At 37.8% G+C, this 22,688-nt stretch overlaps 1 protein-coding gene across 2 annotated transcripts in view; it reads right to left on the bottom strand.

Moving 5' to 3' along the window:
- The window catches only part of LOC138315374 (probable ATP-dependent RNA helicase DHX35), a 182,590-nt gene that overhangs the window by 127,879 nt on the left and 32,023 nt on the right, over nucleotides 1–22,688 (bottom strand). Inside the window, exon 22 of one of the 2 annotated variants that reach the window (XM_069256352.1) lies at nucleotides 8,377–8,529. The exons of the other annotated variant lie outside the window; for it this stretch is intronic. Coding sequence (XP_069112453.1) covers nucleotides 8,438–8,529 — 92 coding nt within the window. The 3' untranslated portion in view covers nucleotides 8,377–8,437. Of the gene's footprint in view, nucleotides 1–8,376; nucleotides 8,530–22,688 lie in introns of those variants that run through there. 2 annotated transcript variants of the gene reach the window in all.

Raw genomic sequence — 22,688 nt, forward strand, 5'->3', positions numbered from 1 at the left:
GGATCAGAGCATCAGTAATATATGGGGAAAATGCCAGAGGCCAGGATCAGAGCATCAGTAATATATGGGGAAAATGCCAGAGGCCAGGATCAGAGCATCAGTAATATATGGGGAAAATGCCAGAGGCCAGGATCAGAGCATCAGTAATATATGGGGGAAATGCCAGAGGCCAGGATCAGAGCATCAGAAATATATGGGGAAAATGCCAGAGGCCAGGATCAGAGCATCAGTAATATATGGGGGAAAATGCCTGAGGCCAGGATCAGAGCATCAGTAATATATATATGGGGAAAATGCCAGAGGCCAGGATCAGAGCATCAGAAATATATGGGGAAAATGCCAGAGGCCAGGATCAGAGCATCAGTAATATATGGGGAAAATGCCAGAGGCCAGGATCAGAGCATCAGAAATATATGGGGAAAATGCCAGAGGCCAGGATCAGAGCATCAGAAATATATGGGGAAAATGCCAGAGGCCAGGATCAGAGCATCAGTAATATATGGGGAAAATGCCAGAGGCCAGGATCAGAGCATCAGAAATATATGGGGAAAATGCCAGAGGCCAGGATCAGGCATCAGAATTATGGGAAATGCGAGGCCAGGATCAGAACAAATATATGGGGAAAATGCCAGAGGCCAGGATCAGAGCATCAGAAATATATGGGGAAATGCCAGAGGCCAGGATCAGAGCATCAGTAACGATATATGGGGGAAATGCCAGAGGCCAGGATCAGAGCATCAGAAATATATGGGGAAAATGCCAGAGGCCAGGATCAGAGCATCAGTAATATATGGGGAAAATGCCAGAGGCCAGGATCAGAGCATCAGAAATATATGGGGAAAATGCCAGAGGCCAGGATCAGAGCATCAGTAATATATGGGGAAAATGCCAGAGGCCAGGATCAGAGCATCAGTAATATATGGGGAAAATGCCAGAGGCCAGGATCAGAGCATCAGTAATATATGGGGAAACTGCCAGAGGCCAGGATCAGAGCATCAGTAATATATGGGGAAAATGCCAGAGGCCAGGATCAGAGCATCAGTAATATATGGGGAAAATGCCAGAGGCCAGGATCAGAGCATCAGTAATATATGGGGAAAATGCCAGAGGCCAGGATCAGAGCATCAGAAATATATGGGGAAAATGCCAGAGGCCAGGAATCAGAGCATCAGAGCATCAGTAATATATGGGGAAACTGCCAGAGGCCAGGATCAGAGCATCAGTAATATATGGGGAAAATGCCAGAGGCCAGGATCAGAGCATCAGTAATATATGGGGAAAATGCCAGAGGCCAGGATCAGAGCATCAGTAATATATGGGGAAAATGCCAGAGGCCAGGATCAGAGCATCAGTAATATATGGGGAAACTGCCAGAGGCCAGGATCAGAGCATCAGTAATATATGGGGAAAATGCCAGAGGCCAGGATCAGAGCATCAGTAATATATGGGGAAAATGCCAGAGGCCAGGATCAGAGCATCAGAAATATATGGGGAAAATGCCAGAGGCCAGGATCAGAGCATCAGTAATATATGGGGAAAATGCCAGAGGCCAGGATCAGAGCATCAGAAATATATGGGGAAACTGCCAGAGGCCAGGATCAGAGCATCAGTAATATATGGGGGAAAATGCCAGAGGCCAGGATCAGAGCATCAGTAATATATGGGGAAAATGCCAGAGGCCAGGATCAGAGCATCAGAAATATATGGGGAAAATGCCAGAGGCCAGGATCAGAGCATCAGTAATATATGGGGAAAATGCCAGAGGCCAGGATCAGAGCATCAGTAATATATGGGGAAAATGCCAGAGGCCAGGATCAGAGCATCAGTAATATATGGGGAAAATGCCCAGAGGCCAGGATCAGAGCATCAGTAATATATGGGGAAAATGCCAGAGGCCAGGATCAGAGCATCAGTAATATATGGGGAAAATGCCAGAGGCCAGGATCAGAGCATCAGTAATATATGGGGAAAATGCCAGAGGCCAGGATCAGAGCATCAGTAATATATGGGGAAAATGCCAGAGGCCAGGATCAGAGCATCAGTAAATATATGGGGAAAATGCCAGAGGCCAGGATCAGAGCATCAGAAATATATGGGGAAAATGCCAGAGGCCAGGATCAGAGCATCAGTAATATATGGGGAAAATGCCAGAGGCCAGGATCAGAGCATCAGAGAATATATGGGGAAAATGCCAGAGGCCAGGATCAGAGCATCAGTAATATATGGGGAAAATGCCAGAGGCCAGGATCAGAGCATCAGTAATATATGGGGAAAATGCCAGAGGCCAGGATCAGAGCATCAGTAATATATGGGGAAAATGCCAGAGGCCAGGATCAGAGCATCAGTAATATATGGGGAAAATGCCAGAGGCCAGGATCAGAGCATCAGAAATATATGGGGAAACTGCCAGAGGCCAGGATCAGAGCATCAGTAATATATGGGGAAAATGCCAGAGGCCAGGATCAGAGCATCAGAATATATGGGAAATGCCAGAGGCATCGAATATGGGGAAAATGCAGAGGCCAGGATCAGAGCATCAGAAATATATGGGGAAAATGCCAGAGGCCAGGATCAGAGCATCAGTAATAATATGGGGAAACTGCCAGAGGCCAGGATCAGAGCATCAGTAATATATGGGGAAAATGCCAGAGGCCAGGATCAGAGCATCAGTAATATATGGGGAAAATGCCAGAGGCCAGGATCAGAGCATCAGTAATATATGGGGAAAATGCCAGAGGCCAGGATCAGAGCATCAGAAATATATGGGGAAAATGCCAGAGGCCAGGATCAGAGCATCAGTAATATATGGGGAAAATGCCAGAGGCCAGGATCAGAGCATCAGAAATATATGGGGAAAATGCCAGAGGCCAGGATCAGAGCATCAGAAATATATGGGGAAAATGCCAGAGGCCAGGATCAGAGCATCAGAAAATATATGGGGAAAATGCCAGAGGCCAGGCATCAGAGAATATATGGGAAAGCCAGAATAATCAAGGCCAGGATCAGAGCATCAGTAATATATATGCAGAGGCCAGGATCAGGCATCAGAAATAATGCCAGAGGCCAGGATCAGAGCATCAGTAATATATGGGGAAAATGCCAGAGGCCAGGATCAGAGCATCAGTAATATATGGGGGAGGCAAATGCCAGAGGCCAGGATCAGAGCATCAGAAATATATGGGGAAAATGCCAGAGGCCAGGATCAGAGCATCAGTAATATATGGGGAAATGCCAGAGGCCAGGATCAGAGCATCAGAATATATGGGAAAATGCCAGAGGCAGGATCAGAGCATCAGAAATATATGGGGAAAATGCCAGAGGCCAGGATCAGAGCATCAGAAATATATGGGGAAAATGCCAGAGGCCAGGATCAGAGCATCAGTAATATATGGGGAAATGCAAGCAGATGCCAGAGGCCAGGATCAGAGCATCAGTAATATATGGGGAAAATGCCAGAGGCCAGGATCAGAACATCAGAAATATATGGGGAAACTGCCTGAGGCCAGGATCAGAGCATCAGAAATATATGGGGAAAATGCCAGAGGCCAGGATCAGAGCATCAGAAATATATGGGGAAACTGCCAGAGGCCAGGATCAGAGCATCAGTAATATATGGGGAAAATGCCAGAGGCCAGGATCAGAGCATCAGAAATATATGGGGAAAATGCCAGAGGCCAGGATCAGAGCATCAGAAATATATGGGGAAAATGCCAGAGGCCAGGATCAGAGCATCAGAAATATATGGGGAAAATGCCAGAGGCCAGGATCAGAGCATCAGTAATATATGGGGAAACTGCCAGAGGCCAGGATCAGAGCATCAGTAATATATGGGGAAAATGCCAGAGGCCAGGATCAGAGCATCAGAAATATATGGGGAAAATGCCAGAGGCTAGGATCAGAGCATCAGAAATATATGGGGAAAATGCCAGAGGCCAGGATCAGAGCATCAGTAATATATGGGGAAACTGCCAGAGGCCAGGATCAGAGCATCAGAAATATATGGGGAAACTGCCAGAGGCCAGGATCAGAGCATCAGTAATATATGGGGGAAATGCCAGAGGCCAGGATCAGAGCATCAGAAATATATGGGGAAAATGCCAGAGGCCAGGATCAGAGCATCAGAAATATATGGGGAAAATGCCAAGGCCAGGATCAGAGCATCAGTAATATATGGGGAAACTGCCAGAGGCCAGGATCAGAGCATCAGTAATATATGGGGAAAATGCCAGAGGCCAGGATCAGAGCATCAGTAATATATGGGGAAAATGCCAGAGGCCAGGATCAGAGCATCAGAAATATATGGGGAAACTGCCAGAGGCCAGGATCAGAGCATCAGTAATATATGGGGAAAATGCCAGAGGCCAGGATCAGAGCATCAGTAATATATGGGGAAAATGCCAGAGGCCAGGATCAGAGCATCAGTAATATATGGGGGAAAATGCCAGAGGCCAGGATCAGAGCATCAGTAATATATGGGGAAACTGCCTGAGGCCAGGATCAGAGCATCAGTAATATATGGGGAAAATGCCAGATGCCAGGATCAGAGCATCTGAAATATATGGGGAAAATGCCAGAGGCCAGGATCAGAGCATCAGAAATATATGGAGAAAATGCCAGAGGCCAGGATCAGAGCATCAGAAATATATGGGGAAACTGCCTGAGGCAAGGATCAGAGCATCAGAAATATATGGGGAAAATGCCAGAGGCCAGTATCAGAGCATCAGAAATATATGGGGAAACTTTCAGTCTCCGCTTTTGTTTCATGAAATCAGAGCCTGGTGTGGGACTAGATGACCTAAAAATCAGATATGAACAAATGTTGGTTATAGGCTTCAATTTCACTTTGAATTAAATACACTGAAAATAAGAAAACTATGATGGTTTTCTTACTGATTTCTTTTGCAAATTGGTTTATGGCTAACTTTGTAGATAATTTTATGAAAGGTAAGTTCAAATTTGTTTCTTATTGGGTCAAATATGGTAAATCATTTAAAACAGTTTGTACAAAGAGACCTTAAAAGATCATTATGTAGTACGTCTTTCAACTTGGTGACTCAGCTCTTATATCAAATATGCATGGCTGTGGTGGCTGATTAGTTAAGATTTTTCGACATATTGCCACGTGGTAGGTTTTCTCTGGGCACTCCGGCTTTCCTCCATCAATAAAGCTAGCATATCCTGATATAACCCTGACTGTTAATTGGACATTAAGCCAATAAAACCAAACTGTATGTATCACATCTCTTCACCTACTGGTTATAGAGATGAGGTCTTTGACAATTAAGTGACCTTGGTAAAAGTCCAAAATTACTGTCATTCTTCTCATTAATGGTAACCAACATTTAATTATATACTTAAGCTCTTTGTAAATAATGACACATAGACAGAAATACAAGATTACCGGGGAATATGCACCTTCATGCATTCTGTTCCTTTCGCTGACCCTTCCTACTAAATACCAGCATAAACTGCATCCCTATCTTCTCTTCCTTACTTAAATTACACTTTCAAATTCCAACACAACAGGAGGTAAATTCATTGTGATATTTCTACACTGACAGTTTGCTGCTAACTTGTATTATGTTTATGATAAAGTTACACAAACATCAAACTTTGGTTCACAGATTAGAAACGGAAGTTCCAGGCTAGCTGTCATAGAGTGACTTACATAATCATTGTTTAGACAGCAATTTCTACAAACATTTCATTTATTCCGCTTAAATTGTTTACATGTTATATAAAATTGGAAATGTCTAAAAAGACCTGAATGTACTTGCATGCATATCCCATATGAAATCTGAACTCCATACAACCGAACAGGATGTATAAAACACATCTTCGATATTCTAGAGGTTACTATCACTATCATTATATATATCCAGGCCTAGACTATATGGTGAAACAAAAGGCATTTCAGGAGAAAAAACTGCCAAATCATAAACCTATAATTCCTTTGGAGATTACAAAGAGCCAAACTTCAAAACAATATCCTGTACCTTATGTTACTGAATTCCTCTGATGTACGTTAAAGGACCAAACTACCTGTCTCATCTGTTGTCTCACACAGAGCCTTCAGTTGTGTTATGTATCAGTCAAGGGTGGATATTATGACAGAAATAGTAACCTATGTATACAACAAATTACAAGACGTGGGTAACACTAATTTTCCCACCACACCTCAATTTCATAATGGGAGCATAAGATATATGTGATTTATCTGTTCATGCAGTGACAATGACCTTGACCCTTACTTAAAATCTATTAAATCCTGTCCTTTTCTGTACAATATCATAATGAAATCACAAAAATCCTATGAATTATGAGCAAAATAGTAACTCTTAGCAATAAAATTGATGATTGTGACATAGTGACCTTGACTTCTGACACAACGATCTTGACCTATGATTATAGCCATTTTCTCAATTCTAATTTTGCTTTATTATTTCATAAAAGAAGTTTACAAAATATTCAAAATTTGAACATTGGTCTTTCAAACCTTGAACCTCCAATTAATGCATTTTGTCCCAGAGAAACTTTTGTCTCTGTTGGATATATGCCCAAGGCTTTATGTCCCTTGCAGACACTGGCAAATCCCGCAATGATTTCTGTGTTAAAAATGGGCAACACGTTTTGTCCCCAACAGACAAAGGAAACTCTCCACAATGTCCCAACAGACATGATAAATACTTTTAAATCCACAACCCCAATAACTCTCTTGTACATGCACATACCAGGTGGTAAAATTACTTTTTGAGATTGGGAAAAAAAATAGCTGAGAAGAATCTGAGCTGCATGTTTCAGCAATTATCACAGCTAAGAGGAACGGTTTAAGAACCCACCAAATGCTGCTGTGTTTTTATTAATGTGAAGACTTTGCTCTAAAGAATCCATTGTTTTTACAATGAGAGTTTGTCAAGCAATCATGACTATTAGTCATATCGCCCACCCTACAGCTCAGGAAATGTACTTGGATATTTATGCCGAAACTGAAAGTCACAGGTGCATTTACACAGGTTTTGTATTTCACTTCAACATTAAGCTTTCATGATTTGTTTATATACTCAAAAAGTACTTTTGAAATTCTGTAAGATCCTTTTCGACAAAGTTCAGGTAACTTTGGATTAAAGAACATTTATTTTCAGTTGAAATTTTAATCTGAAACCTGATTTCAAAAGTGCACTTTTGTTTGTGATTTTGAAATTACAAAGGTACAGCTACTGGTAAATAATCGTGACTTCACAAAAGTACATGGTGGTCTGACGTCTGGAGTTACCAAAAGTTTTGTAACATTCTTTTAATGGCGCAGCCATTTTAAACATGGATAATGCAATTGTAATGAGTGAAGGTGAAAAACAGTTTAAAGTATAATCATAGCAGTGATTGGAAATCTGTCATTTGGACAGCTAGACGGAGGGGGTGTATGATAACATTAAGTAATGATACATTTATGGTAAAACTGAACATGACAAGATCATAAAATCAACCTCTGATTCAATTGATATTTTACTACAAATCATTGACACTTCAACACAAGTAGCTGACAAGGACTTTACATGGCTATTTTCCATCTTTTGACTCGAAGGAGTGGAATGACCACGACAATGAAACAGACGGATCACCCGCTGTCAATCCAAATGACTGGGTACCACATGTAACTATGCATGCTACAATGTTTCATACAATATTGAATGAAAACGTGGGTGCGCGAGCATAGGCTTGTCTGTATGCCTGGCAAGCGGTAAAATTACAAGATCATGTGACAGGATAAAGATGTCAAAACCTGGAGATACATATGTCTATAACAGACTGGTCAACTGCTATTGATTTTTGTTTCCATTTATAATTGAAATGTTTGACCCCTCCTATGACAAAACCATTCTATAATGTTACACAATGCTTACAGAACTGTTTGCACTCGAACTCCAAATACTTTCTTGTGTAAAATTTTTGTGTGATTTACATTTTTGATGATTTAATTACAGTAGAAGTGTGAATTTGTAATATATATCCAACTTCTAAAAGTATAATACAGTATTCATTTTAATTGTAAATGGCAATTTAATTAAATGAGTGCACATCTTTCATGAGATATTTGTTATCTACTGGTGAAAGTACCGAAATATTTCACATTTCATGGCCAATACCTGTGTTTTGTGAAAGGATTACCTTACATATAGTGGCTGACAGCTATACCTCATCAAAACAAGACAATTAATGAATGCCCAACTATGGAGCATTTTGTATTTAACCAAATCCCTTACATTGCTATATCTTTCATGTAAATGATGTAGACTTCTTGTGTACAAATAAGCTTTCTCTTTATGGAAAATCTTTTTATTGTAATTAAAATTGTGTATGACATATGAATGTGACATCAAAAAATTGATAATGAAAAAAAAAAAAAAAAATTTTTTTAGAGCATTATATAATTAGCAGCTCAAATGAAATGTCCTGGCCGTCCCTGGGTGATTTCTTTGCTTTTCAAGACACACAAATGGGACATTGGTATGGTAGAAGTCCAGCCACAGTCTGAAAATAGACGGGTGTGCCCTAAATAATTTGGCAAGCAATTACAAAAAGACCCCATATTGAGTAGAGAATGATATCAATGATTGCTTTAATGAACAGATGGAGATATCCCTGGGAGATTACGTCAGAACCTCACTTCAGTCTCTATAATCTGTACTTCTGAACACTGTATTACATTGCATCCCTTCAGTTGTTTAATCAATTACCACATCATTGATATGTTATAAGAATAGGAAGCATTTACATGCATTATGAATTAAAATCAAGTCCTGTAAAACAGTAGATTCCCATTTCTCCCGTATCTGACAGGGATATCCCACGGTTGGTAGGGGAAAGATAACTCTGTCTTTTACTGGCCCGGGGTAGGGAAAAGACAGCTCACATCCAGACCACTAGACATGATCGATGTGACGTCAACATTATATGCAGCGATTATCGGTGGCAACGTCATTAATTTTGACACATTGCGATGTTCCTATGATGGTGGCGCTTTGGAAATGTTTCTATATGACTTCATTTTCATAATGTTTCGTTAAAGTATGGGAGAAAAAGCATTTAACATGGGTATGTCATGTTGACAGGTATGTCTCAATTACAGTGAAAGTTTTCGGCTGTCAACCCCCAACCCTTGGCAAGCCTAGGCCTCTGGTTGGCAAGCCAAAATCTTTCACTCGTGTTGAGATATCATTGTCCACCTGACAGGCCAATGTAAGATTCTTAACTAGTCCCTGCCTCCATAAGAAATTCAGGCAGGATGGGATGGCATGCAACAAGGATTGCGGGCATGGGATGTACATGGATGGGTAAAAACTTGTTTTATCTTGAGATCCCAGAGGGATCTTGGCGCCCACCAAAGAATGATCTATGTCTGACAATGGAAAGAGGGATCTTTTCTCTGCTTTTCAAACTTTTGCAAACATACTACATATAAAATTTGAGACAGATCGCTTCAGTACTTTCTGAGAAATAGCAGTAACAAACTTCAACTATCAAAATCCAAGATGGCTCCTTGGCGGCCATCTTGTAAATCGATCGGTCCCAAATCGAAATATGCACAACTAGGGCCATAGAGGAACCTATATATGAAATTTGAGACAGATTCATTCAATACTTTCTGAGAAATAGTGATAACAAACTTTAACTATCAAATTCCAAGATGGCAGCCTGGCGGCCATTTTGTTGACCGATCGATCCAAAAACGCATTATGCACAACAAGAGCCCTAGGGAAACCTACATATGAAATATGAGAAAGATCCCTTCAGTACTTTGTGAGAAATAGCGATAACAAACTTTAACTATCAAATTCCAAGATGGCAGCCTGGCGGCCATTTTGTTGACCGATCGATCCAAAAACACATTATGCACAACAAGAGCCCTAGGGAAACCTACATATGAAATATGAGAAAGATCCCTTCAGTACTTTGTGAGAAATAGCGATATTAATCTTTAACTATCAAAATCCAAGATGGCTGCCTGGCGGCCATTTTGTTGACCGATCGATCCAAAAACGCATTATGCACAACTAGGGCCCTAGGGGAACCTACATATGAAATTTGAGAAAGATCCCTTCAGTACTTTCTGAGAAATAGCGATAACAAACTTTAAGTATTAAAATCCAAGATGGCTGCCTGGCGGCCATCTTGTTAACCGATTGGTCCCAAAATGCAATATGCACAACTAGGGCCCTAGGGGAACCTACATATGAAATTTGAGAAAGATCCCTTTAGTACTTTCTGAGAAATAGCGATAACAAACTTTAAGTATTAAAATCCAAGATGGCTGCCTGGCGGCCATCTTGTTAACCGATTGGTCCCAAAATGCAATATGCACAACTAGGGCCCTAGGGGAACCTACATATGAAATTTGAGAAAGATCCCTTCAGTACTTTCTGAGAAATAGCGATAACAAACTTTAAGTATCAAAATCCAAGATGGCTGCCTGGCGGCCATCTTGTTAACCGATTGGTCCCAAAATGCAATATGCACAACTAGGGCCCTAGGGGAACCTACATATGAAATTTGAGAAAGATCTCTTCAGTACTTTCTGAGAAATAGCGATAACAAACTTTAAGTATCAAAATCCAAGATGGCTGCCTGGCGGCCATCTTGTTAACCGATTGGTCCCAAAATGCAATATGCACAACTAGGGCCCTAGGGGAACCTACATATGAAATTTGAGAAAGATCCCTTCAGTGCTTTCTGAGAAATAGCGATAACAAGAATTGTTAACGGACGGACGGACGGAAGGACGGACGGAAGGACGGACGGACCACGGACAAAAAGCGATTTGAATAGCCCACCATCTGATGATGGTGGGCTAAAAACTTGTGTTTTATCTTGTGTTGCAAGTTGTTGTTTTTTCAATTTTTTCTTGTTTTTTTTTTTGTTATTTTGTTTTTGTTTTTCTGTTTTAGATTATCAATAAAAGAACAAACATGAAAATGGAAGACTTTCTACTGTTGTATATACTATACATCTAATACTCCATCATGATGTACAACATACACCCTTAAAACACGTGTAATTAAGCACTGACACTCTCCATTTATCTACTGCCATTCAGTGCATAAACCAACAAAACCGAGCACGATGCAGATTAGAAATTATTACCATGCATGAATTTTAATATTTCAGGGTCGTTTACAGTCAGTAATAACATTTTTTATCACAAAATTCATCGGTTATGAAGTGAATTCGCCAACTTCATGTTTTTGCATGTGTGTCATGAATTATGTAACCTGACCTTCCAATGTCAAAAGATATAAAATGACATTTTGTCAGGATTTATAGATGTCAAAACAAATTTCTTTTCCCCTCAGTTTTCACATATACGTGTAATTTTAATCAATCATGGAGAAAGGTTTGTTTTTATATCCTACAACATTTTATATACACCTTTAATTCAGTTATCATTTTTGTGAGTTATGATAAGTAAATGCAGATATTTCTGTTAAGACTTTAACTCGTTTTTATAAAATACTGGTATCATACGAATTTTCATTTACAACTTTATCTATGAATATAATTGGTTGTTTCAGATACAAATCCTTGACAACAGCCATAAAAAAAATGACATATGGTTTAAATTTACAAAGTAAGATAGCATTAAATAGACAAAGAGAAATATAAAGTTGTCCTTCTATGTTATCCTAACAGCGTTCTAACACAGTTTATAAAAGATGGACGATCTCACGAAAGTAAATAGGTTCATGAACATACCTTCCACCTCTCTAATTTTCTTAATCTTCCTGAAAATTAAACTATAAAATTTGGAACATGTCCAACCAAGGCTAGAGATCCTGCCAAAGTTAACTTAAACATTCCAGTAGTCGCAGGCATACCAAATACCATGAACACTTAATTTCATTAAATATCTAATGAGGAAATCTAAGCATTTTTGATTAAGTTTTTTGTTCTTTAATTTCTAAACAGTACCAGTAATTTACTTGGGAAGTAATTCATACACACATTGATAATTTGCACACAGTTATCTGCATCTACCGTATTTCACCGCAAATAAGACCCCTCCCGCAAATAAGACCCCCCACCTATTTTGACACATTTTCAGACTTAGGGGGGATGTCTGCAAATAAGACCCCCCACCTATTTTTCAGTTTACTGGATGATGGATTTGAGCAATGGAGTAATTAAAGATATCACCAAAATGATTTTGTATCGGAACTTCTTTTTGTTTGTTTTATCGGCATAGAAAAATCACGTAGTAAACAACTGTTTGTGTGCTTGTTATTTTTGTCATTTAATTCAAGTTAATTCACGGGTGATTTAATTTAATTATCAATAAATAAGAATTGTGAACAGTGCTCATATTTAATTGGAGGCTATTTTCAGCTAAATACGCCGATATATGTTTCTATGAACACTTCCTATCGGCATGGTCAACACGTTTTAGTGTTCGTACGGCTTGTCATTTTTTACATGAATCGGCAAAGATATTCGTCATTGATGCAGATCGTTTCTGCAGTCGTGGATTCTAACTCAATACAATCATTACCTAAAATATCTACTTAAGGCATTTACAGTTTCAAATATGTTTATTTGTGAACGTAACGTACCTGTAGTTCACGATCAGTTGGAGAAACCATGCTTTACTTTTCGGCCGCCATGTTTTGTTTACGCAGTCAGTATAATATGATTAGCCGCAAAGTTTCGTATTTTACTCTGGATACAAAAATACTTGCTACGATGTTTTAATGCAGTTAATACTTGGATTAAGATCTGAAATATTATCAAACTATCGTCGTATCAATAGCAATACCGATCAAATTCCCAAACACGACGCGGTGTGAAAATGTGAAAGTATGGCTTCAACCCGGCGCCATTTTCCTACACATGTGCGTAACGATGTTACAAACAACTGCATCAGTGCATGATGTCGGCACGTTGAAGTTAAATCACGATCGTTTGCTCATTTGGCTGAGAAGAATGTACGTAAATTCTTCTGTTTATGAACAAATTTGATATGTAAACGTTTGCAGTGAATTTTAAATAGGCCTGAGTCTGAACGGCGATCGTCCTTCCGATTCACGTGTTTACTAAGACAGAGATGTAGTTGTGATCGTAAACAATAACCTAATTTGAATATTTTTAAATAACTATACGATTATTAAAACTTCTGGATTAAAGTGACATTGCTTATGATGCTGTTTCTTCGTTTTGATTCATTGGTGAATGTCCGCGTGACTCTTGCAAAAATGTGCGTTTCCCTTTCAGACTTACGTTACAACTGCCCTAGTATTGTTTATATTTTAATTTGTCATAACATTTGATTTAATTTTACTCACACGTCTTCATTATTATTATTGATACTTGAACATCTTGCTATTACCCATCTGTCATATGACTGTTACAACAATGACAGGACATTAAAAAATCCAAGATGGCGACCTCATAGATCGATGTTATCAGGCGGGTTGTCCGCAAATAAGACCCCCCACCACTTTTGACCTTTATTTCTTCTCTGGGAGGGGGGTCTTATTTGCGGTGAAATACGGTATAGGACTGCATTATATATATAAAAAGAGTAGTGTACCACTTCGATTTTACAGGGTCATTTAAATAATTTCAATTAATAAACAATACAGATATACAGTAATAAGTATATACATTCCGTAATTCATATCAAAAAGTTATCTGCCCTTGCAGGTAGCTATTGAATGTGACATCACATATTTCTGAGGGTAATGTCATACTTTTCAGAGAAACCAAGCCGAGTTTTGCTCACAAATGAATGACATCAAAATGGATACCAATCCATTAGGGAGGTAATTATGTAATATATATAGGATCTTACATGAGTGTTCATTTCATATGAGATTTTTTGAAACAAGTCTAAGAAGTTTTTATTTTTGCGAGCCTTGGCGAGCAAAAATTAAAACTTCGAGACAAGTTTCATAAAATCTCATATGAAATGAACACAAATTTAAGATACTTTTTATCACGTAACTCCAAATACCTACATAACAAAGAATTTCACGTCAAAACGTACCCCGAAAATCCAGCAGAGGCCACCATTTTTTCCTATCGTCCTTGTAATCCTGATGTCACATCATTTTTCTTATGTTTCTTTGTTTTTTTTTTATTGTTTCTTTTTTACTTCACAATGGATTTCCAGCCAATGAAAATTGCTCCAGGTGACATATGCAAAAATATTACATGGGCGAAATCACTGGATAATATGCGGATTATGCGATAAAAAAAATACAGAATACATGTATGCAGTATAACCTGTCAAAATTTTCCTTTTTAATTTGTAGTAATACAAAAAACTTGCTGGTCCCAGTAACATATATAAAAAATAAATAGCAACCATCTCAGATTTAATTCCAAATGAAATAATTAAATTACAGAATAAATTTGAAGTGTACTTATACATGATATGATATCAGTAAGCACTATCAAGGTATCTGTTGGGGAGAAAACGGCCCTGTTGTAGAAAAAACGTGAGTAGATATTGGGTTACATAACTCTCACCCAAGTGACTTGGCAAACAAACATCACAAACTTTTATTACTATAGAGATAGTCCGATCATGGACCCCCAAGACGCGGGTCTTGAGCATCAGGACACATAGGTGGTTCCAGACACTTAAGATCTGATGGGCTCACTTCACATCAGAAAAAAAAAAACATGGCAGAAACATGTAGGCAGGTGTCAAAAAAATACTCATTTTATTTCTCGTATAATGGTCTTGATGCTGAACGAGATGGGCTATAAAACACATATATAACATTGATAACAGACATAGGATGAAACCTAGGTGGTCTCAGAATACTTTCACTGAATAAGCACTTAAATAATGTGAGATTAATTTCCGTAAGACAAGATAGCAAAGTTAAAGTGAAATCTGACCACCAGTTGTGAAATCAATTTTTTTTATCTCTAATATATATACTACATTACATAAACGCATTAGATGTATTTGAGAACATGTAAAAAGATAATAAATACCAGAAAAAAAAGATACAGTAGATAGTGATATATATCAATGACATTTAGTGGCAGACATGAAGTCATGCAAATCAAGATTCACTCCCAGAATGCCTATTTCCTGTTTGGAACCTCAATGGATGTGGTAGCGGTGACAGTTAATTGACCCAAAGAAATCGGAGCCACGCTTACGACTCTCAAAAGAGTTCCCAAAGGTCCAAATATCTCCAATACTGGTATTCATATACGTCTGGTATACCAGAAATATGTACAACATGAAACTAGAGATTCTAAAACTGCAACACAAATCTCTGCAAACAAATCATTTTTGCACTGTTATAATGAACTGATTCATGATGGGAATCAGCCACTTGTACTTCACATTTAAGTGCAATTATGCAAACAACGACAACAGCTCCCTCATGCGTAACAAAGGTCATGAACAGCCACATGTCGTAGCAAAACTTTCCACCCAAAGTATATTTGAGAAAACAATTGAATTATTACAGCATTGTTAAATACACCTCAACAAAGACATGATGCAGGTTTGAAGAAGCAAAACCACTTCACTAAAAAAAGATAACATAGTTTTCTTTCAAAACAATGATCATTAAAAGTGGTTTAGGATAAAATCTGTAAAACGATGCCAGTTCAGACTGAAGTACTGTAATTCTTCTCTGAGTCTAGACACACACATATAAACTCATTCACCTTTATGATGAACCCAGTTCTAGTGCTTTTTTAGATTGTTCATATGACTTTTCAAATTGAAAACTCCCTTTGTATGTACAAAGCTGGTGTATCTTATTTATCAAGTACATGTAAATCCTGTCCATTGGTCTGCAGGAGAACCAACAAAAAGTGTTCATAATTTATTTATTTTTTTTTTTTTTTTTACTTTTAAATCTTGTTTGTTACTAGTCCTTTTCAATGGCAAGAGTCATGTGCCAGGTTTGGGTGGTAAAAGGAAAGCCAGAGTATCAGAAGGAAAACCTACAGTCAATAACCTCAATACTGATAAGTATCCTGCATGTGAATTTTGATCTTGTGACCCTAAAAGGAAGGACTATTACATATTAATACCTTAACATGTCTGCCACTGCAGTCTCATTTTTATTTTTTGCCTTCTTATCTAAACATAACAGGATATAACACTTTACTCTGTTAAATTCAAATCATTACATGCAACCTGGTGCACATGAAACATAAATAAAATGTATTGATTCCACTTAATGACCTACTCACCTCCAATCAACCTCTGATTCATCAAAGTGTTTTAAAATCAAAGATCAATGTTGTAAAAATGTTTGCTACACTTAAGGATGGTGACAGATGCTACAGATAACACTTGGTCAGCTATCCACTGGTGTTAGACTTCAGGTCTCCATGGCAACCAAACTACCTTCAGGAAATTGGGGGCAATTGACAACGGGATGCTTTTTATTTTTCCAGATTGAAACTTTGGACTAATGCTTGTAAGTGAAGCTCACTGATGTCAAAGAGAAAGAAGTCGGAAGTTCAATTTAATGACATGACCATCTTGGTAAACTTAAAATCTCAACACAATACATTTTTTTTCTGGAACCGAGATCAAACATACAAATAATTAGGAGTGTTAACCATGTAGGACATGATGGAAAAGGACGCAATGGGAAACAATGGGACACAATGGTACATGATAGGACACAATGGTAAACAATGGGACACAATGGTACATAATAGGACACAATGGGAAACAATGGGACATAATGGTACATAATAGGACACAATGGTAAACAATGGGACACAATGGTACATGATAGGACACAATGGTAAACAATGGGACACAATGGTACATGATAGGAAACAATGGTAAACAATGGGACACAATGGTACATAATAGGACACAATGGTAAACAATGGGACACAATGGTACATGATAGGAAACAATGGTAAACAATGGGACACAATGGTACATGATAGGAAACAATGGTAAACAATGGGACACAATGGTACATGATAGGACACAATGGTAAACAATGGGACACAATGGTACATAATAGGACACAATGGGAAACAATGGGACACAATGGTACATGATAGGACACAATGGTAAACAATGGGACACAATGGTACATGATAGGAAACAATGGTAAACAATGGGACACAATGGTACATGATAGGACACAATGGTAAACAATGGGACACAATGGTACATAATAGGACACAATGGGAAACAATGGGACACAATGGTACATGATAGGACACAATGGTAAACAATGGGACACAATGGGACATAATAGGACACAATGGTAAACAATGGGACACAATGGTACATAATAGGACACAATGGTAAATAATGGGACACAATGGTACATGATAGGAAACAATGGTAAACAATGGGACACAATGGTACATAATAGGACACAATGGGAAAATATGGGACACAATGGTACATGATAGGAAACAATGGGACACAATGGTACATGATAGGACACAATGGTAAACAATGGGACACAATGGTACATAATAGGACACAATGGTAAACAATGGGACACAATGGTACATGATAGGAAACAATGGGACACAATGGTTAAAAACTTGCTGGTCCCAGTAACATATATAAAAAATAAATAGCAACCATCTCAGATTTAATTCCAAATGAAATAATTAAATTACAGAATAAATTTGAAGTGTACTTATACATGATATGATATCAGTAAGCACTATCAAGGTATCTGTTGGGGAGAAAACGGCCCTGTTGTAGAAAAAACGTGAGTAGATATTGGGTTACATAACTCTCACCCAAGTGACTTGGCAAACAAACATCACAAACTTTTATTACTATAGAGATAGTCCGATCATGGACCCCCAAGACGCGGGTCTTGAGCATCAGGACACATAGGTGGTTCCAGACACTTAAGATCTGATGGGCTCACTTCACATCAGAAAAAAAAAAACATGGCAGAAACATGTAGGCAGGTGTCAAAAAAATACTCATTTTATTTCTCGTATAATGGTCTTGATGCTGAACGAGATGGGCTATAAAACACATATATAACATTGATAACAGACATAGGATGAAACCTAGGTGGTCTCAGAATACTTTCACTGAATAAGCACTTAAATAATGTGAGATTAATTTCCGTAAGACAAGATAGCAAAGTTAAAGTGAAATCTGACCACCAGTTGTGAAATCAATTTTTTTTATCTCTAATATATATACTACATTACATAAACGCATTAGATGTATTTGAGAACATGTAAAAAGATAATAAATACCAGAAAAACAAGATACAGTAGATAGTGATATATATCAATGACATTTAGTGGCAGACATGAAGTCATGCAAATCAAGATTCACTCCCAGAATGCCTATTTCCTGTTTGGAACCTCAATGGATGTGGTAGCGGTGACAGTTAATTGACCCAAAGAAATCGGAGCCACGCTTACGACTCTCAAAAGAGTTCCCAAAGGTCCAAATATCTCCAATACTGGTATTCATATACGTCTGGTATACCAGAAATATGTACAACATGAAACTAGAGATTCTAAAACTGCAACACAAATCTCTGCAAACAAATCATTTTTGCACTGTTATAATGAACTGATTCATGATGGGAATGAGCCACTTGTACTTCACATTTAAGTGCAATTATGCAAACAACGACAACAGCTCCCTCATGTGTAACAAAGGTCATGAACAGCCACATGTCGTAGCAAAACTTTCCACCCAAAGTATATTTGAGAAAACAATTGAATTATTACAGCATTGTTAAATACACCTCAACAAAGACATGATACAGGTTTGAAGAAGCAAAACCACTTCACTAAAAAAAGATAACATAGTTTTCTTTCAAAACAATGATCATTAAAAGTGGTTTAGGATAAAATCTGTAAAACGATGCCAGTTCAGACTGAAGTACTGTAATTCTTCTCTTGAGTCTAGACACACACATATAAACTCATTCACCTTTATCATGAACCCAGTTCTGGTGCTTTTTTAGATTGTACATATGACTTTTCAATATTGAAAACTCCCTTTGTATGTACAAAGCTGGTGTATCTTATTTATCAAGTACATGTAAATCCTGTCCATTGGTCTGCAGGAGAACCAACAAAAAGTGTTCATAATTTTTTTTTTTTTTTTACTTTTAAATCTTGTTTGTTACTAGTCCTTTTCAATGGCAAGAGTCATGTGCCAGGTTTGGGTGGTAAAAGGAAAGCCAGAGTATCAGAAGGAAAACCTACAGTCAATAACCTCAATACTGATAAGTATCCTGCATGTGAATTTTGATCTTGTGACCCTAAAAGGAAGGACTATTACATATTAATACCTTAACATGTCTGCCACTGCAGTCTCATTTTTATTTTTTGCCTTCTTATCTAAACATAACAGGATATAACACTTTACTCTGTTAAATTCAAATCATTACATGCAACCTGGTGCACATGAAACATAAATAAAATGTATTGATTCCACTTAATGACCTACTCACCTCCAATCAACCTCTGATTCATCAAAGTGTTTTAAAATCAAAGATCAATGTTGTAAAAATGTTTGCTACACTTAAGGATGGTGACAGATGCTACAGATAACACTTGGTCAGCTATCCACTGGTGTTAGACTTCAGGTCTCCATGGCAACCAAACTACCTTCAGGAAATTGGGGGCAATTGACAACGGGATGCTTTTTATTTTTCCAGATTGAAACTTTGGACTAATGCTTGTAAGTGAAGCTCACTGATGTCAAAGAGAAAGAAGTCGGAAGTTCAATTTAATGACATGACCATCTTGGTAAACTTAAAATCTCAACACAATACATTTTTTTTCTGGAACCGAGATCAAACATACAAATAATTAGGAGTGTTAACCATGTAGGACATGATGGAAAAGGACGCAATGGGAAACAATGGGACACAATGGTACATGATAGGACACAATGGTAAACAATGGGACACAATGGTACATAATAGGACACAATGGGAAACAATGGGACATAATGGTACATAATAGGACACAATGGGAAACAATGGGACACAATGGTACATAATAGGACACAATGGTAAATAATGGGACACAATGGTACATGATAGGACACAATGGTAAACAATGGGACACAATGGTACATAATAGGACACAATGGGAAACAATGGGACACAATGGTACATAATAGGACACAATGGTAAACAATGGGACACAATGGTACATGATAGGACACAATGGTAAACAATGGGACACAATGGTACATGATAGGACACAATGGTAAACAATGGGACACAATGGTACATAATAGGACACAATGGGAAACAATGGGACACAATGGTACATGATAGGACACAATGGTAAACAATGGGACACAATGGTACATGATAGGAAACAATGGTAAACAATGGGACACAATGGTACATGATAGGACACAATGGTAAACAATGGGACACAATGGTACATAATAGGACACAATGGGAAACAATGGGACACAATGGTACATAATAGGACACAATGGTAAACAATGGGACACAATGGTACATAATAGGACACAATGGGAAACAATGGGACACAATGGTACATAATAGGACACAATGGTAAACAATGGGACACAATGGTACATGATAGGACACAATGGTAAACAATGGGACACAATGGTACATAATAGGACACAATGGTAAATAATGGGACACAATGGTACATGATAGGAAACAATGGGACACAATGGTACATGATAGGACACAATGGTAAACAATGGGACACAATGGTACATAATAGGACACAATGGGAAACAATGGGACACAATGGTACATGATAGGAAACAATGGGACACAATGGTACATGATAGGACAAAATGGGAAACAATGGGACACAATGGTACATGATAGGACACAATTGGACATGATGGGACACAATGAAGAATGATGACATGATGGGAGCTGATGTGAAGGGACTCATTAGAAAGGGCGCACATGGGCAACATATTTTTGGACAATTTTTTTCTTCACCACGTTCAATGATGATGAGACTATTATAGAAATATGTCATTTTTAATAAATAAAAAACCTCTTAATTATAAAAATTGATAAAGGAACTAGACCCATTGGCTCGAGTTGCGTCCACTGATATTTCTCATTATCATCCTAGACAGAAGAGAAAGCTTGGCAGGATCCAATTAATTCATTAATTCTGTACAGTGAATAAACGTCTAAATGATCCGACATTTCAGACGCCGAAAAACTTAAAAGAGGATCTGTGAACAGTTAGTATAGACAACAAAAAAAGCCCAAGCTTAGCCTGGTTCTGGTGGCTGGGTTAATTGAAGATCATATAGACCTGGAACATTCTGGATTAAGTTGAAATATAAACTATAGATGAAAGATATTCGGAATTCCTTCATTAAGGATACAACAGACATCAAAGAAAATCTATAAGAAGTCTATTTTAACCTGAAACCTGCTCAACCACAGGTATATGTCTAATAAAGTTTAGGTCCTAATTACTGTTATGTTAATAAAAATCTCTGTTTTGTTTCGTTGAGGTTGAAATACTCTGTGTTCAGTTGGGTGTAGAGATATTTGTTGGGTCAACTAACAGTAAGTTGGGGATTGAGATCTTCTTTGGGTCAATTAAAAGTAAGTTGGAAGTTTAGATCTCCTTGTTAGGATCAATTAAAGAGTAAATTTGGGGTTGAGATCTTCTGTGAGCAAATTAAGATAACTTCAGAGTTACGTTAGAATGTTGAGAACATCTGTGTACCTGTGAATCATTTAATAATATTTAAAATGAGGATTATACTAATTGAAGGCTTTATTATACATATGAAGAGCTTTCCTTATAAAATCACCCCAGTTTCCATGTTGTAAGTTAATATCACCTGCCATCTCACACCCATTATAACATTCATAGCCTATAACTCTGATACTCCCTAGCGAGCTTAAACTAATTCCGATCAACCAAAACTGCAAGCACTTTCATTTTTATCTAACAAATGAGAGACTTTCTGTAATACCGTAAGTCTGATTTTATCGTTTTCACACTATAAAATAGCACGAGGCAGGTAGTTTTCTTCTCAAGACATTTACTAGATTACTCCATTTGTCACCACATCACTCTATCGTTTGATGGTAAATAAGCATTCATCCTGACTGACCTACAACTGCACCAGTACCTTATTACCAATGATGGCTTGATCAACCCTCATGGAAATGAAGGGCTATTTTAATGCCTGTTTACACATTCTTATGAAATTTAAACTTAATGTCACATCACATAATTGAATAAGGTGCATCAGATAATTATTTGAGGGATAAGTAATTATACTTGCACTTTTGAAAGAGAGGGGTTTCAACTCTGACTTCTGTGAGAACCCAAAACTTAACCAAGATATTTCAATAAAAATTTAAAAATATGGATGTAGTAAAGTAATCAATGATAAGCTAGCCATTGTGCAAATATCTATCTGAATCATAAGAAGAAACAGGAGGACAATGACTGAGTTAGACGTTGAATACTGAAGAATTTTACTCCCAAAAGGATGAATTAGTTCAAACCTGCTTAAACAAGTTAATATAAAATTAAATTTGATGGTAGGACAAAGTAACAATGTGATGTCAGTTATGGTAAAAATGCACTTAGTGACTTCATACAATGGTAATTTGCCTTATGTCAGTACAAAGCTAGCACACAAGAATTCAATCAATCTTTTTCAAAGTTACATGCACAAGATTTCTAATGGAAGTGTG

This window comes from Argopecten irradians, chromosome 2 (assembly GCF_041381155.1).
Source record: "Argopecten irradians isolate NY chromosome 2, Ai_NY, whole genome shotgun sequence".
Classification (NCBI taxonomy): domain Eukaryota; kingdom Metazoa; phylum Mollusca; class Bivalvia; order Pectinida; family Pectinidae; genus Argopecten; species Argopecten irradians.